This window comes from Hippocampus guttulatus, chromosome 17 (genome assembly GCF_054856545.1).
Source record: "Hippocampus guttulatus isolate MCC_2025c chromosome 17, RoL_Hgut_1.0, whole genome shotgun sequence".
NCBI lineage: Eukaryota > Metazoa > Chordata > Actinopteri > Syngnathiformes > Syngnathidae > Hippocampus > Hippocampus guttulatus.
In genome coordinates this window covers 4,366,500-4,384,761 of record NC_141277.1, presented here as the reverse complement: position 1 = coordinate 4,384,761, position 18,262 = coordinate 4,366,500, and the positions used below count along the sequence as shown (strand labels likewise).

At 44.7% G+C, this 18,262-nt stretch overlaps 4 protein-coding genes across 7 annotated transcripts; 3 read left to right on the top strand and 1 right to left on the bottom strand.

Moving 5' to 3' along the window:
- The first annotated feature begins 24 nt into the window (after positions 1–24).
- On the top strand, positions 25–1,138 carry LOC147191601 (liver-expressed antimicrobial peptide 2). Its single transcript, XM_086135021.1, has 3 exons — positions 25–480; positions 561–700; positions 1,026–1,138. Exons 1-3 carry the CDS (start codon positions 415–417, stop codon positions 1,057–1,059), a joined length of 240 nt encoding a protein of 79 aa, XP_085991147.1. The 5' UTR covers positions 25–414; the 3' UTR covers positions 1,060–1,138.
- A 1,133-nt stretch (positions 1,139–2,271) lies between these two features.
- Positions 2,272–10,066, top strand: LOC147191600 (uncharacterized). Of its 2 annotated transcripts, none has more exons than XM_086135018.1 (10): positions 2,272–2,540; positions 3,879–5,082; positions 5,374–5,587; positions 5,683–6,495; positions 7,152–7,228; positions 7,384–7,558; positions 7,628–7,733; positions 7,811–7,857; positions 7,937–8,381; positions 8,736–10,066. In XM_086135018.1, exons 2-10 carry the CDS (start codon positions 3,907–3,909, stop codon positions 8,818–8,820), a joined length of 3,138 nt encoding a protein of 1,045 aa, XP_085991144.1. In that variant the 5' UTR covers positions 2,272–2,540; positions 3,879–3,906; the 3' UTR covers positions 8,821–10,066. The 2 variants fall into 2 exon arrangements, with proteins under 2 accessions (XP_085991144.1, XP_085991145.1); XM_086135019.1 differs by lacking the exon at positions 8,736–10,066 and having other exon boundaries at positions 7,937–8,078; positions 8,150–8,316.
- Positions 10,067–10,081: 15 nt separating this feature from the next.
- On the bottom strand, positions 10,082–12,770 carry cimip2b (ciliary microtubule inner protein 2B). Its single transcript, XM_086135022.1, has 6 exons — positions 12,543–12,770; positions 12,248–12,405; positions 11,361–11,515; positions 10,774–10,900; positions 10,308–10,493; positions 10,082–10,194 (listed from the first exon to the last, which is right to left on the bottom strand). Exons 1-6 carry the CDS (start codon positions 12,596–12,598, stop codon positions 10,100–10,102), a joined length of 777 nt encoding a protein of 258 aa, XP_085991148.1. The 5' UTR covers positions 12,599–12,770; the 3' UTR covers positions 10,082–10,099.
- Positions 12,771–13,745: 975 nt separating this feature from the next.
- Positions 13,746–18,090, top strand: LOC147191598 (uncharacterized). 3 transcript variants are annotated; one of them, XM_086135014.1, is made up of 7 exons: positions 13,746–14,586; positions 14,928–15,002; positions 16,465–16,593; positions 16,701–16,872; positions 16,968–17,053; positions 17,282–17,370; positions 17,514–18,090. In XM_086135014.1, the coding sequence occupies exons 1-7, from the start codon at positions 13,978–13,980 to the stop codon at positions 17,611–17,613; spliced, it is 1,260 nt and encodes a 419-aa protein (XP_085991140.1). In that variant the 5' UTR covers positions 13,746–13,977; the 3' UTR covers positions 17,614–18,090. The 3 variants fall into 3 exon arrangements, with proteins under 3 accessions (XP_085991140.1, XP_085991139.1, XP_085991138.1); XM_086135013.1 differs by having other exon boundaries at positions 13,962–14,586; positions 16,701–16,860; positions 16,971–17,053; XM_086135012.1 differs by having other exon boundaries at positions 13,963–14,586; positions 16,971–17,053.
- The last annotated feature ends 172 nt before the right edge of the window (positions 18,091–18,262 follow it).

Here is an 18,262-nt window from a genome sequence, read left to right as displayed (position 1 = left end):
GACGTACAGTCCATGTATATTTACAAAATGCTTTTCACCCATTCCGAGTTAAGCAAATGCGGAATTCGAGGCGCACACTGCCGCGACAGTGGTTCAAAAACAGGAAATGAGATGGTGTCGGTACCTCTGTTGTCGTGAAGGTGAAAATGTAACTTTTTTTTTTTTTTGCTGGTGCATGGTTACGTCCCGTCCGGGTGACACACGTGGAGTTGTCCTCAATCCACAGGTTAAAGACTACGTTGCAGTAAATACTGATAAGTGCACCCGCCTGCTTGTATCTGGCAATCACATTGGTTTCACTTCCAGGCATCTAATAACCCAACTGATCTTTAATGGTAGCTCCTCCTTAACCTAATTCAAGCCTTTTTAATGGAAGCCACACTGATACGGGACATTTAGCTCCATTCGGACACCATGAGGACGCTCGTGCAGAAGGTTGTCGTTTTGTCTCTGCTGATGGCTCTGCTATGCCGCACGCAGGTAAGTCAACAACCACGGTTCGTAATAGCTGTGTTTGGAAATCATGCTAACTTCAACTTTGGTTATGATGGTGCCGTCAGGTGGAATCTGCACCTGTGCCGGAAGACTGGACCGGCTTGGTCCAGCGGACCAAGAGGTCTTTGCTGTGGCGCTGGAACTCCATGAAGCCGGTGGGCGATAGCTGCAGGGATCATATGGAGTGTGCCACGAAATACTGCAGGTACAGTTAGTCAGGCAAACATGGAGCTTCTGAAATGGTTTGAAAAAGACTAGTTTTGAGAAGGGCTTAACTCTTTGAGTGGACCAAAAAAAAAATGCTCTTTTTCATGATTATTATTATTATTTTAACTACATAAAAATAACTATTCATGCCTTTCAAGAGACGCAAGGATGCACTTCTGTCTACATTATTTTTCATTTTGTACACTTTGGGAGTCTTGTATTTATTTTTTTCATTTTTTGCTTTTTTTTTTTTACCTTGTCATATTTTTTGTTTCTGTATATATTATCACCATTTTTTACTTTTGTCTGTCTTGTCTTTACAGGAGAAACATTTGCTCTTTCTGGAAATTCACCTGAAGAACACAAACAATTCCATCAGGGCGAGTGTCGGCACAACAAGCTGCTTCTTCATGGATCAAATAAACAAAAAAAACAAGTTTGTTTCTTGGTCAAATATAGACACCAGTGCGATGTGTAAGAGCTGTCATTTTATATATTTGTATTTACATACTGTAAACAATGTCAGCAGATTCCATTCTAAACATTTTTTTATTTTAACATTAAAAAAATAAGTCCAATAAATGGATACAAATTATACCTTTTTTTTGTGACTAGACAGGAAAATGACTTTTTTTTAAATCTGTGATTAAATTGACTATTTTAACAGAAGAAAAAAACTACAAAATGGACCAGAGCTTTTATGTTGTCCATTATAGTAAATGTAAAAAGGAAAAGGCAGTAGGTACACCTGCATGTTCTGATGTGATCTAATACAAGTTGATAAAATGATACACATACCCATTTTGAGGGTATGTGTAGGTGTACCTAATGATGTGTCCACAGAGCAAACCATAAAATTCTTGTTTCTTGCCACTAGAGGGCAGGCTTAGCCAGCTTTTTGTTTCGTTTGGGACGTCCATCAACACATGACGACGTGAAAGACTGACGTATAAACATAAAAATCTTATTTTTAAATTAAGTTCTAAAATAGTGTGTATGAATAACCTTGAACACGTTTTTAATTTGCATTTTAAAATGATTTGGGACTATTTTCACATTTTAAAAAATGGGGGCGTGTTTAGTGTTTACCTATATTTATAGTTTTAAAACATTTTTGTGTGATTTGTTATATACAATCAGCGGTAATCACAATTAATATATTATAGTAATTGGTAGTAATACTAGCATTACTAGTAGTATTGCTATCTATATACAGTATTTTCTAAAAACATTCGGCAAGCCTCCTCGCTGCCCATCTTCAAAACCCTCCTCAAAACTCACTTGAATTCTTTGGCATTCGACTCAGCATGACTTAGATTTGTTCTTGGTTTTTCTGTTGGGTGCTTTCTACCGCCTTTATTACCGATTTGTCTTACTATTTATTGTGCATGTTAATTGCTCCATGTACAGCACTTTGTATGCAGCGATGGCTGTTTGAAAGTGCTCTATAAATACAGTTGACTTGACTTTAAAACATGTTTTGAGCTGTAGCCCTATTTCTGCCCCCTCCCAACGTGTCTCTTGGATACTGCGATTCCTCTTTCCTCATTTGGTGAGAGGCTCGTGACGTCACACGTCCTCCAGCTGACTGACGGTGGTGCCGGATCTTCGGCGCGGGGGTCCGTCCGGACCTTGGTGATGCAGGCTCGGTACCGTTCCATATTCTAATCCTAAACCTACATTTTAGAATAACCCGGAATGCGCATATGTTTCGCGTCATTTTGATTTGCATGCAAGTCATTTAGGACGGAAGCTGCATTTTGAATACTTGAACAAAGATGCTTACACAAGAAAGTGACCGTGATAGAAGAGGATGGAGATGAATCGTGACTGACTTTGTAAGTGTAAATTATGATTGTTCTACTTTTTTTGTGACTTGTCGCATTGTTTGTTTGTGTGCTTCGTGTGTTGTGTCTATCTGTGAGGCACTAAATTGGCATTTACATTCCTCCATTTTTCAGCTAATTTATTGGACAGCAGTATTTGGATTTGTTCTCAATCAAGGGTTGTGCTGATGAGAACTGACCTAATTAATATACACATTATTTATGGCAATATTTGCAGGACTGTGATCTGATGTGTCAACATCACGTTTCCTTCTCAATGCAGTCAACAGATTATCTTTGTTGTTGTGAATTCTGCCACCGACCCCGCAGATTAACCCAATTTCTAAACCTCGAATATGTGATCAGGTAGTTCTTGACAGTATGGCATTAAATATTAGACTTAATCTTTGGTGCCATGGCAGGGTTGTTGTTTCTTTTTTTTTCGGCTCCTATAACCCATGTCCCGTTAAAGAGAAATATCTCCACATGTTTATATGAATGAGGACCAGACAAGACTTTTTTTTTTAATTATTAGAAAAAATTTCCCTTTGTCATAAGATTGAACCTATGACCTCACACCAAGTGAGACGTGCATTTCTCGTTCACGTGACCTGCAAAAGTTGTTTATCCTGTATACTCTGTTCACCTGCATTTCAGTGTCTTCTGGGTGATTTCTGATTCCGTTGTTATGAAAATGTTTCAGTCACTTAGATTGGAAAAAAAAATGGAATTTTCCTTTATATAATATTAATAGATATTTCTGTGGGTGTTTCAATGACTGCGTGTGAGTTTTTGCAGTGAGCACGCTTTTCCTCAGAGCAGCGCTGGCGGTGATTGTCTGCAGTGCCGCTGACCTACTTTGGCAGGCTGAGAAAAGTGGAAGACGGGGGATGTACGTGGTCGGATCAGGCTAAGAGCGAAAGGGAGTTTGCTCATTCGACCTGTAGGAGGTGGTCTTACGAAAGCGTCGGATTTCGGATTTGAATGTATTCCAGTGCCATCTTACTTGGTTGAGATGCTGTATGATTGAAGAGGCATTTGTTTCTACTTCCTGGGCCGCTTCTCATGTTGCACGCACAAAACGTTGAGCAATTAAGTGCAGCTCTTTGTTGATCTGCATCATCATAACTCAAGTGCGCCGCAGGAAAAAGGGCGAAGGGAAATGCCAAACACATTCTGAGTCTCTGCGATGACTCAGATGAACTCATTCAATGCCGAGGATAAAGAAGACCACAAATTCTTCTCCACATGTTTTAAACCTGAATTAGCACCAAAGCGGGACCAGGCTTATTTCAGCATCATTACCGCTATACTCTTCACAAACGAAACTCCCGTCTTGTATATTTTCAGAATTGATCTTCCGCACCATGAGGACAATATGATGGGCGCATCCAGTGTCTCGGGGGACACCCTGATTGCGTGCCACTTCCCGCTGCTTCCGCTTCCCGCCTGGCAACTTCCCGTTCGGGCCCTGTGCGGCTCGGCCAGGAGGCCGGGCTCCTCCGGTCTGCCCCGGGCGGCGTCCCTCCCAGAGCAAGACGGGATTAGCCAGGAGCATCCCATCGCGATTAGTCAGAAGCATTTTTCCAACAGTTTCGCGAGCCTCCACGAAGGCCGAGTGGACGAGGAGGAGGAGGAGGATGGCATCGGTGACTGCGTCTCCACCTCGTCAGCAGAAGAAAGCAAAAAGGAAGCGGTTCGAGCGAGAGCGAGTCAGCGCTGGCACAACTCATTCCTTCCCAATCCGGACCCGGATGAGGACGATGAGGATAGCGACGGGGACAACCTTCACAAATACCGCGAGGATTCATCTTTCGTGTTGCACGGGACTCGCAAGTGGCACAAAAGCGCCGACGACGACGGCAACACAGACTGGGACCGGGAAGAATTCCCGCAAGCTCGGGGCCCCCTTCTCGGCAGATGTGGCCCCGTGGCAACTGACGGAATGCCCGATCACATCTCCTGCCGCGTCCACAACCGACTCGAGTCTACCTCGGAGATGTTCCCCAATAGCCAAGCCGACGACGCCGGCGACTCCTCCTGCGGCAGCTCCGACGGGATCCTGGTGAACTTCTGCGCCATGTACGACCACAGCAACAACCCCGCCGTGCCTCGTGACCTCAGCAGCCCGCCGGCTCATCCATCTCCATCGTCGGAGGGATCGGTGTTCCTCAACCTTCGACCTCTTCCAAGTGAGCGCAATGACCAAAGTTTGCACAGTCCCCTGCGAGAGGAGCTTCTTAAGGCCGCGTCTTGCTGCTCGCTTCGAGATCGTCTTCCAAGCCGCACTCTTCATCCCTTGGAGCGTCGACCTCCTCAAGATCTCTCTTCTCCGGAGGCGTCCGACCAAGCTGCATGTCTCCAGAGCCAAGCCGGACTGCTCACTGGGACTAATCAGACGTACTACAAGCTAGTGAATTGTGATCTTTCGTCCCAGTCGCCCGGCGAGACCTGGTCCAACTTCACCGGCTGCCCCGAGGATGAGAGCATCAGTGGCCCCGAGATCCACTTGGTCCGTCCGAAGACAAGTGGACAAGAGCGTATAGGAATGGAAGTAAGGTTGAAACAAATGTTTGACCATTTCTATCCATGATTCGAGTAGCTCAGCAGTATTCACGGGTAAGCCTGCAAATTAACTATGGAAAATTGTATGACCAAAAAAAAAAAAAAAAGCTCTGTTTTCATGCAGATCCAGAAACAAAATGATTTTACCCAAGCATAACAAGTTAAAATCTGATATGATTGGGATTGGACACACACACAAAAAAAAAAAATGCATCTGAACATGTTTCATTTGAACGCCCACCATGCCAGAACAAAAGCTATTCTCTCTATTTTGTCTCAGGATCAACAGAGGGAAATTTTTCCAGCCCAGGATTTTCTGCTTGCCGACACTTCCGAAGAGAAATCCTCCTCCGGCACGAAAGACCACATCCAGAACCGAGGCCACATGCCGGGGTTTTTTTGCGTCAACCAGAGCTGTAAATGCCTGGCCTCATGCAAAACAACTGCCCAACAACATATGACATTAAACCAGGAAAAATCTCACCTTGAGAAAGGTAAGGAGAGCGTGTGAGTTTTCTGTATGTGTACTACTACTACAAAAAAAAATATGGTGGTAATCATGTGATGTATTTTTGTTGCTTTCATCCAGGGTCAAATTTGCTGTGCCCCCATCGACCAGAGAGGCCGACGTCTCTCCCAATCCAGCCTATCGTGCTTGGCCTCCACGACAAAGTTCTACCCAAGGCTCAGCCGCCGGGTTGCCTCGTTGAACATTACATGAAAGAAAAAAACGGCAGGAAGTCTGGCAGCTCCCGAGCGGGCTTCAAGCCGAATCCCAAACCCTCTTCGCTAACTAACCCTTGCACCATCTTCATGGAAGCTTGTTCCAGCTCCGACACCTGCTCCACTTGCACGCCGAGCCCAGATTGCGCTAACCGCCAAAAGACCTGGTTTCAGGCCCGCCGTAGTCCAAGGCCATCCGAAACAAATCCAACTCAGATCGACTCGAAGATCATTCAGGACACAGCAAGCCCACAAACTGCGACAGAATTGTTTTCGGGCCCCGGCCAGCCCAAGTTTGTTCGGATTCCTACCTACCAGGATCTTATAAGCCTAACAACCCCCAAGGAGAACCATCCGATCCATGACCAGAGCTTGTTCGAGTCCATATTTTCAGATTCCGTAGCCCAAACCGACGACCCCGATCAAGCGAATCCTCTCCCACAGAGCCCTCGACCACAAACCTTTAGTCTAACAGCTGCACTCTCTTCCGTGGTCCCACTTTCCTCTTTGGGCTCCCTGCTCTCAATCGCTACTTCCGGTCGACGGCATCAGCAAACCCTCATCGGCGCCACTGAAAGGCAACTTGACGAACCTCCGCTCCTGAATGAGAGGCCGCCAACGGACCTCTCGCCCGACACCTCTTATGAGTCTCTGTCCATCAGTCATCTCCAGAGGAGAGGTGAGAGCGCCGCTATAGCGGAGTTTGGAACGGGAATCTGAATGCGGTCACAATTAGCATGAGTCTGACTTTTTTTTTTTGTGGCGGGGGGGGGGGGGGGGGTATCCGTCCGATGAGGAGCGGGGTAAAAGCACTTTGCTTCAGCGGCTCCTTCAACGCCCTTAAGGGGCTTCCTCTCACACATGACCTATTTTTAACTCTCCCTGAACGGGATTGGCTGAGCCATCTGCTCGCTGGCCTATGCCGACGCGCAAAAATGATGCAGTAGGAACCGCACAAATGATTTATGATCCGCATCACCCTGTTTGTTTTCGGGAACGTTGAAATCCTTTGGTGATTGGAAATTGGAGAAAAAGCAAATCGGCGGAGGTCTGCAGCGTCCGTTGGTACGACGCGGCGTCAGCATTCATCCAGCATACAAAAATCTGCCAGTGCAATAACCCACAGTCGCTACAAACACTGTTACTGTCCCTCAAATACTTCAATGAAAGTGTCAGAATGTATTATATATAATATGATATCGGATTTCTGGTTTCTGGCCACAACATTTGGAACTAGACAGGTCCGAAATTCCAACAAAGCTAAGACACGACTGTGAGGTATGCCCCCCGTAGCGTTTGGAAATGTGTCGACAGCTTCTTCATCTTTGTGCCCAGGTTTGCTGAGGTCCGTGAGCAGAGCGGTGGATCTCATCATAGCTCATTTTGGCAACAGCAGAGATCCAGAAGAAAAGGTACATTTGTCGCTTACACCCAAAAACGCTAATACAAGGACCCGTCAAGGGAACGTCGTCGGAAATAATACCAAAAGTCGATTACCGTGACGCTTCGTGATGCTCGCGTAACATTCTTCGAAATATTTTTTTTTTTTTAACTCTTTGCACCACAGATGCGTCTCGGCAACAGCTATCTGAGTGCTATGATGGCCAGTCTGGTCCTGGATCACCTGTGCCCCGCCATCCAGAACATTCTAGAAGACGGCCTCAGAGATCACAAATTAGACATAGTCATCGGTCAGCGTCGTAACTCCTCCTGGACCGTAGTCGAAGTCTCGACCAAACCTGGTAATTCAAAAGTTTGACTCCGTTCGATTGATTTATTGATCCTAACTTTTCTCGACCTTGACGCAACAGGTCCATCCACCGAGATTCTCTCCAGCCTGGTCCGTAAAATCCTCAAGTGTCCACAGCTCAACAGCCACAGCATGAAGCTGAAGGCCTTCATCATGGGCTTGCTGAAGTGAGTTTGTATCTTTTTATTTGTCGTTCCAATCCTTGAGATGCCACTCACAAAGGGCCCCCTCAAAACTCTTCCAGCTTGAGAACTTTGGAATTCTGGCTCAGTCACCTCCACAGTCAAAGAGGTGAGTGCGCCTTTCAAGATGCCTTGAAAAAGTACCAAAGTCAAAAAGATAGGACGACATCGGTCTCCCTTGTGCACAGACGTGGTGACTTCCCATTACCACGGTTGGGGCTTCCTGTCCATGTCGCTGGGTCGATGCCGGCCTTTGTTTCAGGAGCTTCTGCTTCTCCTGCAGCCTCTTTCCGTCTTACCCTTTGAGCTCGACTTGCTGCTGGAGCCCAGGTTGTTACGCAACGGGCAACCGCGCCCTATGGGGGATGGCGTCAGCCAGACGGTTTTCGCTTCTGTTCCAGAATGGAGGAACTGGGGGGAATGTGAGGTGGAAGGGGTTGGCCGTAGCCAGAATTGCCTCGATGCTAGACCTACACTTAATCCGAACTCCGGGAAAATGGAGAAAGACAATCAAACCGCAGCCGATGTTCATGTTGAGAGACCTGTCCAGGGTGGACTGCGCTGGGCCAAACTTTTCGGAGCCGCAAATGCTTCCACCGGGCTACAGGCGACTTCCCAGAGTCACGTCAAAGGGTAAGACCTTGTGCAAGACCTTCAAGTACCGAGATGAATGTCACAGAAAGGATCGCGATAGAACTTGAAATTCAAAACAGTTTTTCGTCAAGGCTCGAGGGCAATTCTATTTCGTTTTGATTTGCTTGGCGGTCGGCAAACTGTCTGCAACCTCAAACCTTTTGTCAGATAGACATAATGAAGCAGGGATTCAAAGGTGATTGCGGAGCGATATTGTCACCTAGTGGCTTCCTGTAGGAACTGTTTTCAAATTGTGCAGAACTTCCGTTCCCCACACTAAATTCCTACTATATATATTTTTTTAAACCGTCAGTCCTTCCTGATCTAGTTTTCTCCCAATTGTCGTTTCTCCAGATGCCATCGTCCATCACAGTGGCTGCATCTAGACACATCCTACCTTGGATTCCTGACTCAATCCATCAGGTCATTGAAGCCCTGAGGCGGTCAGACTGACAGGCCGCCGAAAGGCTTTTTCACAAAACGTCTTCCAGTGCGTGCTACAGCTAGGAACGCAGCGCTCAGTCGTTCTGCTGCGCTAGTCACGGAGAACACGACGAACAAGATTAACAGCTTTGGCAGCCTCACTCATCAAGCATTAGCTGTACTTAAATCCAAAGCTGAGCCAGCTATGAAAAAGTTTGTCATTAAATTTATGTTGTATGTCTTTTGAAATATTTGAAACTAGACTGATGAAGTGACTTATAACTCATCACATAAATTCAGGTTTTTCTCAGCCTCTGTCGAGACAGCAAAAAAAAAAAACACAAAAAAATTCAGTCAGGGATTATGAAGATGTCATGTTCTCTATGAAATCAATCCACTGAAATGGCTTTTAAAAAAACAGTCAGAATTAGCCAGTCATCTAATCTGCTCTTTGTGTTGGTGTTGTTTTTGGCGTTGTCACAATAATCCAAACTCAATGTAGACCCAGTCAAATAGAACATGCTAATGCTAACCCAAGCGCTCAAGCTATTTATTTCGTAATACTTTTCTGCTATTAGTATTGTATCTTATGTTTTAGTTCCTTGTCACAAAAGTCGAATAGTCACATTTAATGTCATATGGTTCTGTTGTTGCTTTAAACGGAATTCATTTCGAGGTACAGTTGGCCATAGTTCGCTCCGTGGAGGAGGTGACGCTAATAATGCTAGCCAATGGACTTTGGCTACATTTCAGTGTGACATTTCTGGCAACAGTTTGATTCCTCGTTGTAACAGGGCAGTCGTCTAATCTTCTGTTCAGAAGTAGCATCGTAAACTGTAGATCGATTTCAATGTTGAAGTCGTGTGTTTTTGACTGTTTTTAAGATAATTCCGCGCATGTTTTCACTCCATATTTGCATGACGTTGCATTCATACAGGTGGTACTCCCGCAACTCAAGATCACCTGATCTGGTACTGTATTTACGTTTTTCTAGATTCATTCTAAAGGCAGGTTAAGGTTTGGAAATGATCTGATGGAGGTTGTTGTGAGTAAACTCAACAACAGTAAGCCATGTTGTAAAATGTGTTGTTTTGATAGACTGCTATTTAAAAACGAGTTGCCTAAATATATAAATGGAGACTTGCGCAATTGCCTGCGAGAATAAATAGATTGGTGTGACGGGTGAGAAATAATTACAATGTCGGAATGCATCCTTTAATGTCCAAAGACAATCATTTTAATAAAACAGTAGCATATGTAGATTTACGGTCTTGTTATTGAAATCTGTTTTCTTCTCAGTATTTTTGGAGATGGGGTCTCCTTTTGGCACTTTTCTCCAAAGCTTTCTTCGAAAGACGGCCAAAGGTGTGCCCGTACATGAATTTGTATCCTGTGGGATGGTTTACGCTAGTTAATAAACTGAGGCCGGACTTTGCGAACCCCCCCCCCCCCCCCCCCATCCCCTCTGCTTTATATGAATATGAGACGTATTGCAATACACACCAGGGAGATGTCCCGTGAAAGCTGGAACCACGTCCCTGTGGCGTGATGGGTAGCTCTCAAGTACGGATGGCGGTGAACAGTCGCTGCCGCCGTGCTGCCTCCCCAAGTGGACAAGAGCCTCGTTTGTGACAACGGGGTAACCTTTCCCAATTAGGTAGCGGGATTTCGGCACATGTCCTGTAAAGCCTTCAAAAATAAAAGTCCAAAATCTATTTTTCAAGATGATGTCATCCGATGGGTCCGTACCAAATTTTTCATACAATAAAAAGAGAATACGTCGAACAAATGGTGGAAACCACCCTACCTGGCCCGATGCAAGTGCACTGAAACCATAAAAAGTGTAGTCTGTTTGCTGCATTGTTATTTGCATCATCCCTCTTTTTATTTTTCCCCCCAGAGAAAAACTAAAGTTGAACATTTGTGCATCTTTTAGCTTAATTTATTAGCCATCAGCCTCGCATTGTACCTGACATGTAGTACTTGTAGGGGTGGCCATCATCCAACAAATGTGGTTTTGCAATAGGGGTAAAGCTCTTTAAGGGCTTGGAGGATACCACTTGGTCCGAAACTGCGGCTAGGGGCGCTGTTGTCCTCTGGACATAAAAATCAACAACATGCCTTACCAAAACATGACTGTAGAAAAAAAAACGATGAAATACTCGCATTTGGGAATCATGCAATAGACATTACAAAGTTTTTTACTTTGAATGTGACTATTTATGTCTCCTTCGCTTTCGGAAGGATGGATGACGCTACACTGAGCTGAAACTGAGCCCCTCCATTCATAATTCAGCGTGCGGGAACTGATTCAAGCACTCCCCGAGCTAAATACAGACTCACTGGACACTTCATTAGGTACACCTGAAGCTACACTCGAATGTAATCCGAACATGAGCTGTAGCAACAAAAATCTGCCTTCACAAAGATTCTAATCTGAGTGGTACGCTGTTAAAAAAATTAAAATCTTTCTAAAAAAATGTTTTAATCTCATTACCGGTAGATTGTAGAATGTCATTTAGTCACAGAATAGAGAGAAAGCAAGGCTGAATAAACCTCTGACTGCGGTTGCGAGTACTTGTCGGCAAATGATGGATCCGTCGACGCTCGTTGAATATTTGTATACATCTCCTGGTAAAAATCCGAAAATGCTCTCTGGCATGTTTCCGCATAGCTGCAGGCAATGTAGTTCTGCCTTTTGGGGATGAAACCTACAGGCAAGAAACACGAGCGTGCAAAGTTTGTCAGGGTAAAGGCCACTTTTCTATTAATAAATCAAGAAACAACATACTGTACACTGTGTATACTAAATCACTCTTTGGCGCTCAAAACATCACATGGTAGTTTTTGTAATTACAATGGAATCTCTAAAGTTGACAATCAGAATTGAAAATATGTGACCGACCCCAAGCGCCCGCAGGCCCTCAGAGTTGTCCGGATGGCTCAAACTCAGAGCTCCTTTTTCACAGTTGAGAAGAATTTGCGAAACAACGTATGCCCTTTCGAAATTTATAACGATCACATTCTGCGGTAACAAGCAGACTGACATTTCGAGCAGCACAAATCAAGCGTCACCTTTTTAACGACGATGTTGTTTTGAAGTGTTCAACTTGCTCTCTCACGTTTGTTTACACGGGGTTCGCCTGTGACGTGACTCGCCGTCAATTTAGGACTCTTTTGTTGTTTTTACCTTAGATTGCATATTAATTTCTGTTTATACTTATATGGAAGTTTGTAAAATATTTCAGCAAAAAATGCCTCAAATAGATTTCATGTTTTAAGAAGTCACTTTGGAACACATTACAGGTATTTCTATTTTCAAGAAAACAAATCATAGACCGCAATTAAGGTGAAATTAAGAGGATGTGCACAATGCTGAGCAAATTAACTGATATTAACAGTAAATATTAATGTGGTTGGTTGCATGTGTGGGTGGGAGATACCGGTGTAACCAGGCATGATCCGGCCGGCGTGCCTCTCGGGGATGCTTCCGAGGGTCCCGTCACCACCCGAGTGCGGGACCGGGTGAAGCAACTCGGCCATCAGCTGCCCGTACGATTTGCCTATTTTGAACTTTAGCTGTGGACGATAACCTGAGTAGCTAAAGACAGACAGTCGCCCCCCCCCCCGACCCCCACATTAAAAAAAAAAATAAAGCCCCGGTAGGATTCATCTGTGCCATAACTGTAATTCTTGCCCGAAAATGACATATTGATGTGCTTGGAGCAATGTACTCACCCTGGCATATAATGTGGATCTCGCTCCAACAAAACGGTGCTGAGTTCTGTCTCCATATTGGTGCTCTGAGAGGCACCAGCGGGTCACCTGCACTGTTGTTGGCTGGTTGCTCAGGTGTTGGCTTGCTTGGTTGCTACACACAATAGCCAACAAACTAAACAGGGTGATGACCCCGAGGCTTCCTCTTTCAAATAGTGGCGTTGTAAAATGATGGAACTACATAACGGGAATCGGCAAAACATTTAATTTCGTCGTCTCGGTTTGCTAGTTAATCAATTTCCTCCCGAGTCTTGTTTGGCATTGAAAGAAACGCGAGATAGTCTGCATTTAATGCGCAACAGCGGTCTCTAGTGGTAGATAGTTGAAAATGTATTGGAATGGATGACGGGCAGTTGGCTTGGCGAAGCATCTGTTCGAACCGCAAGGCCCGCTGCTACCATCGATTTTAATTCAAATTTATATCATGTATTTTTTTAAATAATTTTTATATGATATTTATATAATAATATTTTTATATACTGTATATAAAAAAATCAATTAAAAGGCATTCACGTCTTGAGAGGCAAGGTAGCTAGATGAGGTCGGTTACTCAAACTATTAGGAAAAGGGGAAAATTTAATTGGAATTTTTATCTTCCTTAAATTCTACTTTGTCTATTTTTATGTGAATGTGTTTTTAAAGGAGATTACAAAAAAAATCCAGTTTGTAAAACAGTCACATGCATTGTGAAAATCTACAGTGTGAGGAAAACTCGCACATTTGCTTTTGTGCAATAGTGATTGTGAAAAGGCTTTCGTGCGTGTGTGCGCGCTTGTGTATCAATGTGTGTGTGTGTGTGTGTGCGGGTGTGCGCGGGTGTGTTTGAGGTAGACAGCTCAGATCATATCAGCACATTGCAATGTCCATTCTACACATTCCTTCTGTCGTACAGATCGTCACCGCTGTTGTGAAATCCAGATTTGATCTCCTTCGGCATTCAGTGACAGCAAGAATGATCATGCAAATGAGTCACATTGATAACCTGGGTTAAATGCTTTGTAAAAATTCCACACATTTCCCATCAGGCTTTAAAAAAAAAAATAAATGAAAAAAGTACAGTAAGCATCCGCCAAATATGTTTTCGACAGAATCTTTATGTGCGTGCAAATAAATTCGGATGATGTCAATTGCTCGAACCAGAAGCCTGAAGATGGTCTTTTCAGAAAGAAAAAAAACAACAACACACACACGCACACAAGGAAAGAGAGCATTTGCAAACTCAGTTATATGAATCATTTCTGTGGAGGAGGCGTGGTGACAAAGGCGTGGGGGCGGACCGGAGTGGGATGTTTTGAATTCTACCTGAGCAAGTCACCTCAAGAAGGCTCTCGAGAGTGGATCCTTGCTCACGTTCTTGTTGCAGTTGGATTGTGAAGTGCCACCGAAGCCAGGGTGAATGAATCTGTACAGGAGTTTTGGGAACCTAATGGAGGCCTGGGTGGCCGAGCAACATCCGGACCCCGAGTTATTGGAGGATATTTCCAAAGATTCCCCCTCACGTTCTTCGCATTCTTATTCCGCCTTGGAGAAAAATGCGCGGACGGAATCGGTGGACTCCGGAGTGGAGACAGCCAGCACTGACACTTTCTTTCCCACCTCGTCATTGTCCATGGATATGGCAGAGACGGACTCTTTTGCATCCGGGGCAGGGAATGACAACCACGTCCCATTTTCGTCAGATGGATCCGCTTCGTTGCCCCCTTATTTGTCACCGCCTGCCCTCTCCCAGCCTACAAACCTCAGAAGAGTTCAGGGATCCGTAGACTTTAACCAAAAACTCAGACAAGCTCTCCAGAGATCAGAGTCCCGGAAAGTTCCTGAGCCGCACGCAATTGATCAACGTGATCATACCGCTTCTCGTCGCAGGACCTCCATTCTGAGGTCGGAGAGTTTCGGCTCATGGGAGACCGCCAGGCCGTCGGCTCCAGCCTGGCAGATATCGGGCGTGAGAAAACAAATCCTGGCTTCCAAAAGAAGGATGGGACCAATGCGGTTGAAATCGGAGGTGAGGTTGGGTTAGGGTACCGGGATTGGGATTGGGGTTTGGATTAGGGCCTCGGGGTTACGGTTGGGGGAGTTACAGTTAGGGGGTTTTGTCTGGTTTGGTCGGGGTTTGGCTCTGGCGATGCGGTTAGCTTGAAGGTTGTCCGTTGTCGGATGCCAGCAGCGGTTTGAAGAACAACATGCTGAGTCTTGCTCCCCTTGTAAAGGGAAAAGTGACAGAAAGGGGCAGACGGGGGTCGTACCCTCCGGACTCTCTTCCGAGCTCTCTTCACACCGCACACATGCCATTATTCACTCTGCACCGCCGTCAGTGGCGGCCTGACCCAAATATCTCTGTTGCAGGATGTCAGAAACCAGTCTGCCGACATGACTTCGCACCCGCAGGCAGTGGAAGTAATGGAAGGGAAAATTCAGCAGGTAGTCGGAGATGTTCTCTTTCCTTTTGAAGTGTTTGTGAGTTAATTGGTCAATCAATCATGGTGTAAACTCCGTCGTCGCCCCCCCCCCCCCCGAATCTTCATGTTCCATTGACCAGTACGTCCTCCATCCATTTTCCGTCACGTTGAGACCATACTCGCTCATTTTGGGTGAGAGGCACCCTTGATTCACCAGCGGGTTAATCACAGGGGAATTTTATGCTTCCAATTGCGGCCGGATTGACGAGGCAGCTCTTCAGGGTTCCATTCCTGTGCCTGTGCCAGAATGCAAATTTGTACATGAGAGAAGAGCATGCCGCAGTCTTTCACTTACATGCGAACGAAGAAGTCACGTCATTGCGAAAGTCAATATCGGTGGCTTCATGTGCCGCATTTCCATCCATATGTCAGTTCTCGGGACTTGCTTTGTGCACTCTCGCGTTCAAACAGGAAGGGCGTCCCTGTATCCACAAAGTGTTCGCGCAAGGTTGCGAGGATGATACTGTCCAAAACGTGTGTGTTGAAGCATTCAGAGTTCCTTTCAGTGGAACGCAGGCACTGCGATGCCGGTTCTTTGCAAACAATTTATTTGCGCACCGCATCGGTCTGTAATTTCCGTTAACGGGAAGCAGTTCTCAACTCGCTCCAATGATCCAACTCCCACGTTAGCTATGTAAACCGTCCATGCTAGCGATGGTTGCGCAATTGCACAGCACTGCTGCGGGTCCCCGCGGTTCGATATCCAGCTCGGAATACCCAAAACTGGTTCGCATGTTCTCTAGACGCCTGTGTGGATTTTATTATTGGACTTGACCACGGTGCTGTTCGAACCTTTGGGTTTCGTCCTTTTGCACGGCACCGTTGAATACACAAGCAAAGGCCAATGTAGAAGAAATCAATGACCTTCTCTCTACCGGGCAATGTTGTCACCGATTTCCCGTACTTACTTGGGATGGTAGAAGCTGTCACGGCTGAAAAGAAGGAACCAAAAATTAACCTTTTATTCAATCTCCTCTTGCTGTAGGTTTAATTATAGTCCTGCGTGTCACTCTCTGAACGGCACACTGTTAATCACACTGTTTATTCACAACGCCCTTTCGGAGCCGACTTTGTTCTCAGGCATTCACTTGATGAATCTGCAAGTTCAGAGGCAATTGCCCGAGCTCTGAACGACACGGTACAAGTTAGTTTCCAGTCATTTACAAACTCTTTAATTAGATTTACGGTAATTAAATCATTCTTGTTGTTGAGTCGAAACACTGGGGCAGGTACATCGAGATTTTGAAGAAGGGAAAAAAGTGTTATGCTATCAGTCAGGCTAATCAGGTTACAAATAACATTGCATGCTCCTTGTCAGAATAGCAGAGAAACAGTAATGAACAAAATAATGAGTTATTCATTGTGTGGTTTATTATAGTTTGTTTGTTTGTTTTGTAACCTTCCTGTCTTGTGCTGCATTTCAGGCCCCCCCTGAGGTGTTCTCCACGGGCCTGAGTCCTGGGCTCAGGTACTTGGAGCAGGTGTGCCAAAAATGGGAGGACGTCGCAAAGCAGCAGCTTGTCAATGGTGGCAGCAGTGTGGACAGGGCTCGGGTAATCACACACAAATACAGACGCACATGCTGCATTTTTTTTTTCAAGGTTTCTTCTCATGGAAGCCATCCTGATTACTAATAACGTCCTTCCCTTCGTCTTGTCAGACCTCAAGCAGCTGTCAATCATTAGAGCAGAGTCAGCCTCTCACTTTTTACAAGGTTCGGCTGGAGAGCCTTTCTGACAAGGACAAACGGCTCAAGGAAGTTCCGGAATATTTTCGACAGAGATCAGCTTCCGAAACGACCGTGTCATCAACACAGCCACGTGAGTTTTCAGGTTGGTGCGAAATATTCCGGAACAGCAGAACAATGGGCGTGTTTCAATAATGTGTTTGACTTTTATGATTGATCACTTATGTGTTTATTTTTAAGCAGGAAAGTTTAAGCTGGGCTCCAGAGGGCAGCAGTCGAGTACATTCAACCTACTGGACAAGGAGGCTCAGAGCAATAAAATACAGGTAAAAATTGACTGTGTTACTATCTACCCAGTAAGCGCTATCACAATTAAAACAAATGAATTTTAAAAACTATATATCATTTTTATCACTAAAGTTGGTGATAAATATGTTCTGTATTTTTTATGGTAATGCTACATATACACACAAGCCTTATTATTAATATCTTGTGCTTTGTTGTTTGTTCTTCTCTCTCTCTCTCTCTCTCTCTCTCTCTCTCCCTCCCCAAAGGGCGACTTTGCTAATGTAAGCGCCAAGAACAGGAAGATCAAGTTGTTGTCTCTGAAGAAGGACGAGCCCAGTCTTCAAAATACAAATAGGTGAGCTGGAAACCAGCGCCATATGGTGCATGGCGATGCAGGGACTGCTCCAAATTGACATCCGGCCACCCTACCGACTGCTTCCTGTCGTCTCCGTCGCCGCTCTGTTCAATGCGCTCTTGTTGTTGTTGTTTTTATTCCAGCCAACCGATGCAGTCCTTTGAAAGGAACGCCGCCCGGCGACAACTCAGCCAACTGTTCAGGAGGAGGTGGAAAACTCTTCCCGTTCATACCACACATTGACCAGGCAGGAAAAGTAACAATACATTTAGCTGTAGACATCTGAAGATAATGTAAGTTATGATAAATATGCAAATTTGTCAGTATTTTGTTTCCTCTATGGCTGTAATATGCAATACCTTATACCACTGCAAATATTATTTCATCTTAATGTGTAAAAAGTCATAAAACAGATGCAATATTTACAAAATATACACCAAGATATACTATATATATATATATGTCTATATTTTTTTAAATTGTGTACATTTGAAACCCACCACACTTTCCTGCGATGTGAAGTCAGCTCTACAGTTACTACAGGTAGACAAAAGCATTGAGACCGATGCCACTGATTCTCAAGCCTTTTGTTCATATGTGCGAATGAGCTTTTCGTTAAAATATCAAAACAATAATAATAACTGTAAAACTGTGATGTGCTGGTGAGATCCTGCTCATTAAGAACAGCCTGTCAATAAACGTTTTGGGTGTCTGTCATTACATTATGTGCAATTATATGATTATTTAAAGGGGAAGTCAAGCCAAATATTTTCTTGACCATAATATGTTCTATGCACCCTCGCTAGTCTAAACATGGCATTCTGACTAATATTACGTTGGTGCAATATAAATGAAGCAGCAAAATCCACCTATTTTTTTGTCCACTCAGAAG

Bases quoted from the DNA above. Each gene is read 5' to 3' on its own strand.
- LOC147191598 (XM_086135014.1), top strand. From the start codon at position 13,978: ATGAATCTGTACAGGAGTTTTGGGAACCTAATGGAGGCCTGGGTGGCC. The intron at 16,873-16,967 runs GTTGGTGCGAAA...TTTATTTTTAAG, and splicing joins ACAGCCACGTGAGTTTTCAG to CAGGAAAGTTTAAGCTGGGC. The intron at 17,371-17,513 runs GTGAGCTGGAAA...TTTTTATTCCAG, and splicing joins AGTCTTCAAAATACAAATAG to CCAACCGATGCAGTCCTTTG.
- LOC147191600 (XM_086135018.1), top strand. From the start codon at position 3,907: ATGATGGGCGCATCCAGTGTCTCGGGGGACACCCTGATTGCGTGCCAC. The intron at 6,496-7,151 runs GTGAGAGCGCCG...CTTTGTGCCCAG, and splicing joins CAGTCATCTCCAGAGGAGAG to GTTTGCTGAGGTCCGTGAGC. The intron at 7,559-7,627 runs GTAATTCAAAAG...TTGACGCAACAG, and splicing joins CGAAGTCTCGACCAAACCTG to GTCCATCCACCGAGATTCTC.
- cimip2b (XM_086135022.1), bottom strand. From the start codon at position 12,598: ATGGAGACAGAACTCAGCACCGTTTTGTTGGAGCGAGATCCACATTAT. The intron at 12,406-12,542 runs GTGAGTACATTG...GTCTGTCTTTAG, and splicing joins GATCCACATTATATGCCAGG to CTACTCAGGTTATCGTCCAC. The intron at 10,901-11,360 runs GTTTATTCAGCC...TTTTATGTCCAG, and splicing joins ACTCGCAACCGCAGTCAGAG to AGGACAACAGCGCCCCTAGC.
- LOC147191601 (XM_086135021.1), top strand. From the start codon at position 415: ATGAGGACGCTCGTGCAGAAGGTTGTCGTTTTGTCTCTGCTGATGGCT. The intron at 481-560 runs GTAAGTCAACAA...TGGTGCCGTCAG, and splicing joins CTCTGCTATGCCGCACGCAG to GTGGAATCTGCACCTGTGCC. The intron at 701-1,025 runs GTACAGTTAGTC...TTGTCTTTACAG, and splicing joins TGTGCCACGAAATACTGCAG to GAGAAACATTTGCTCTTTCT.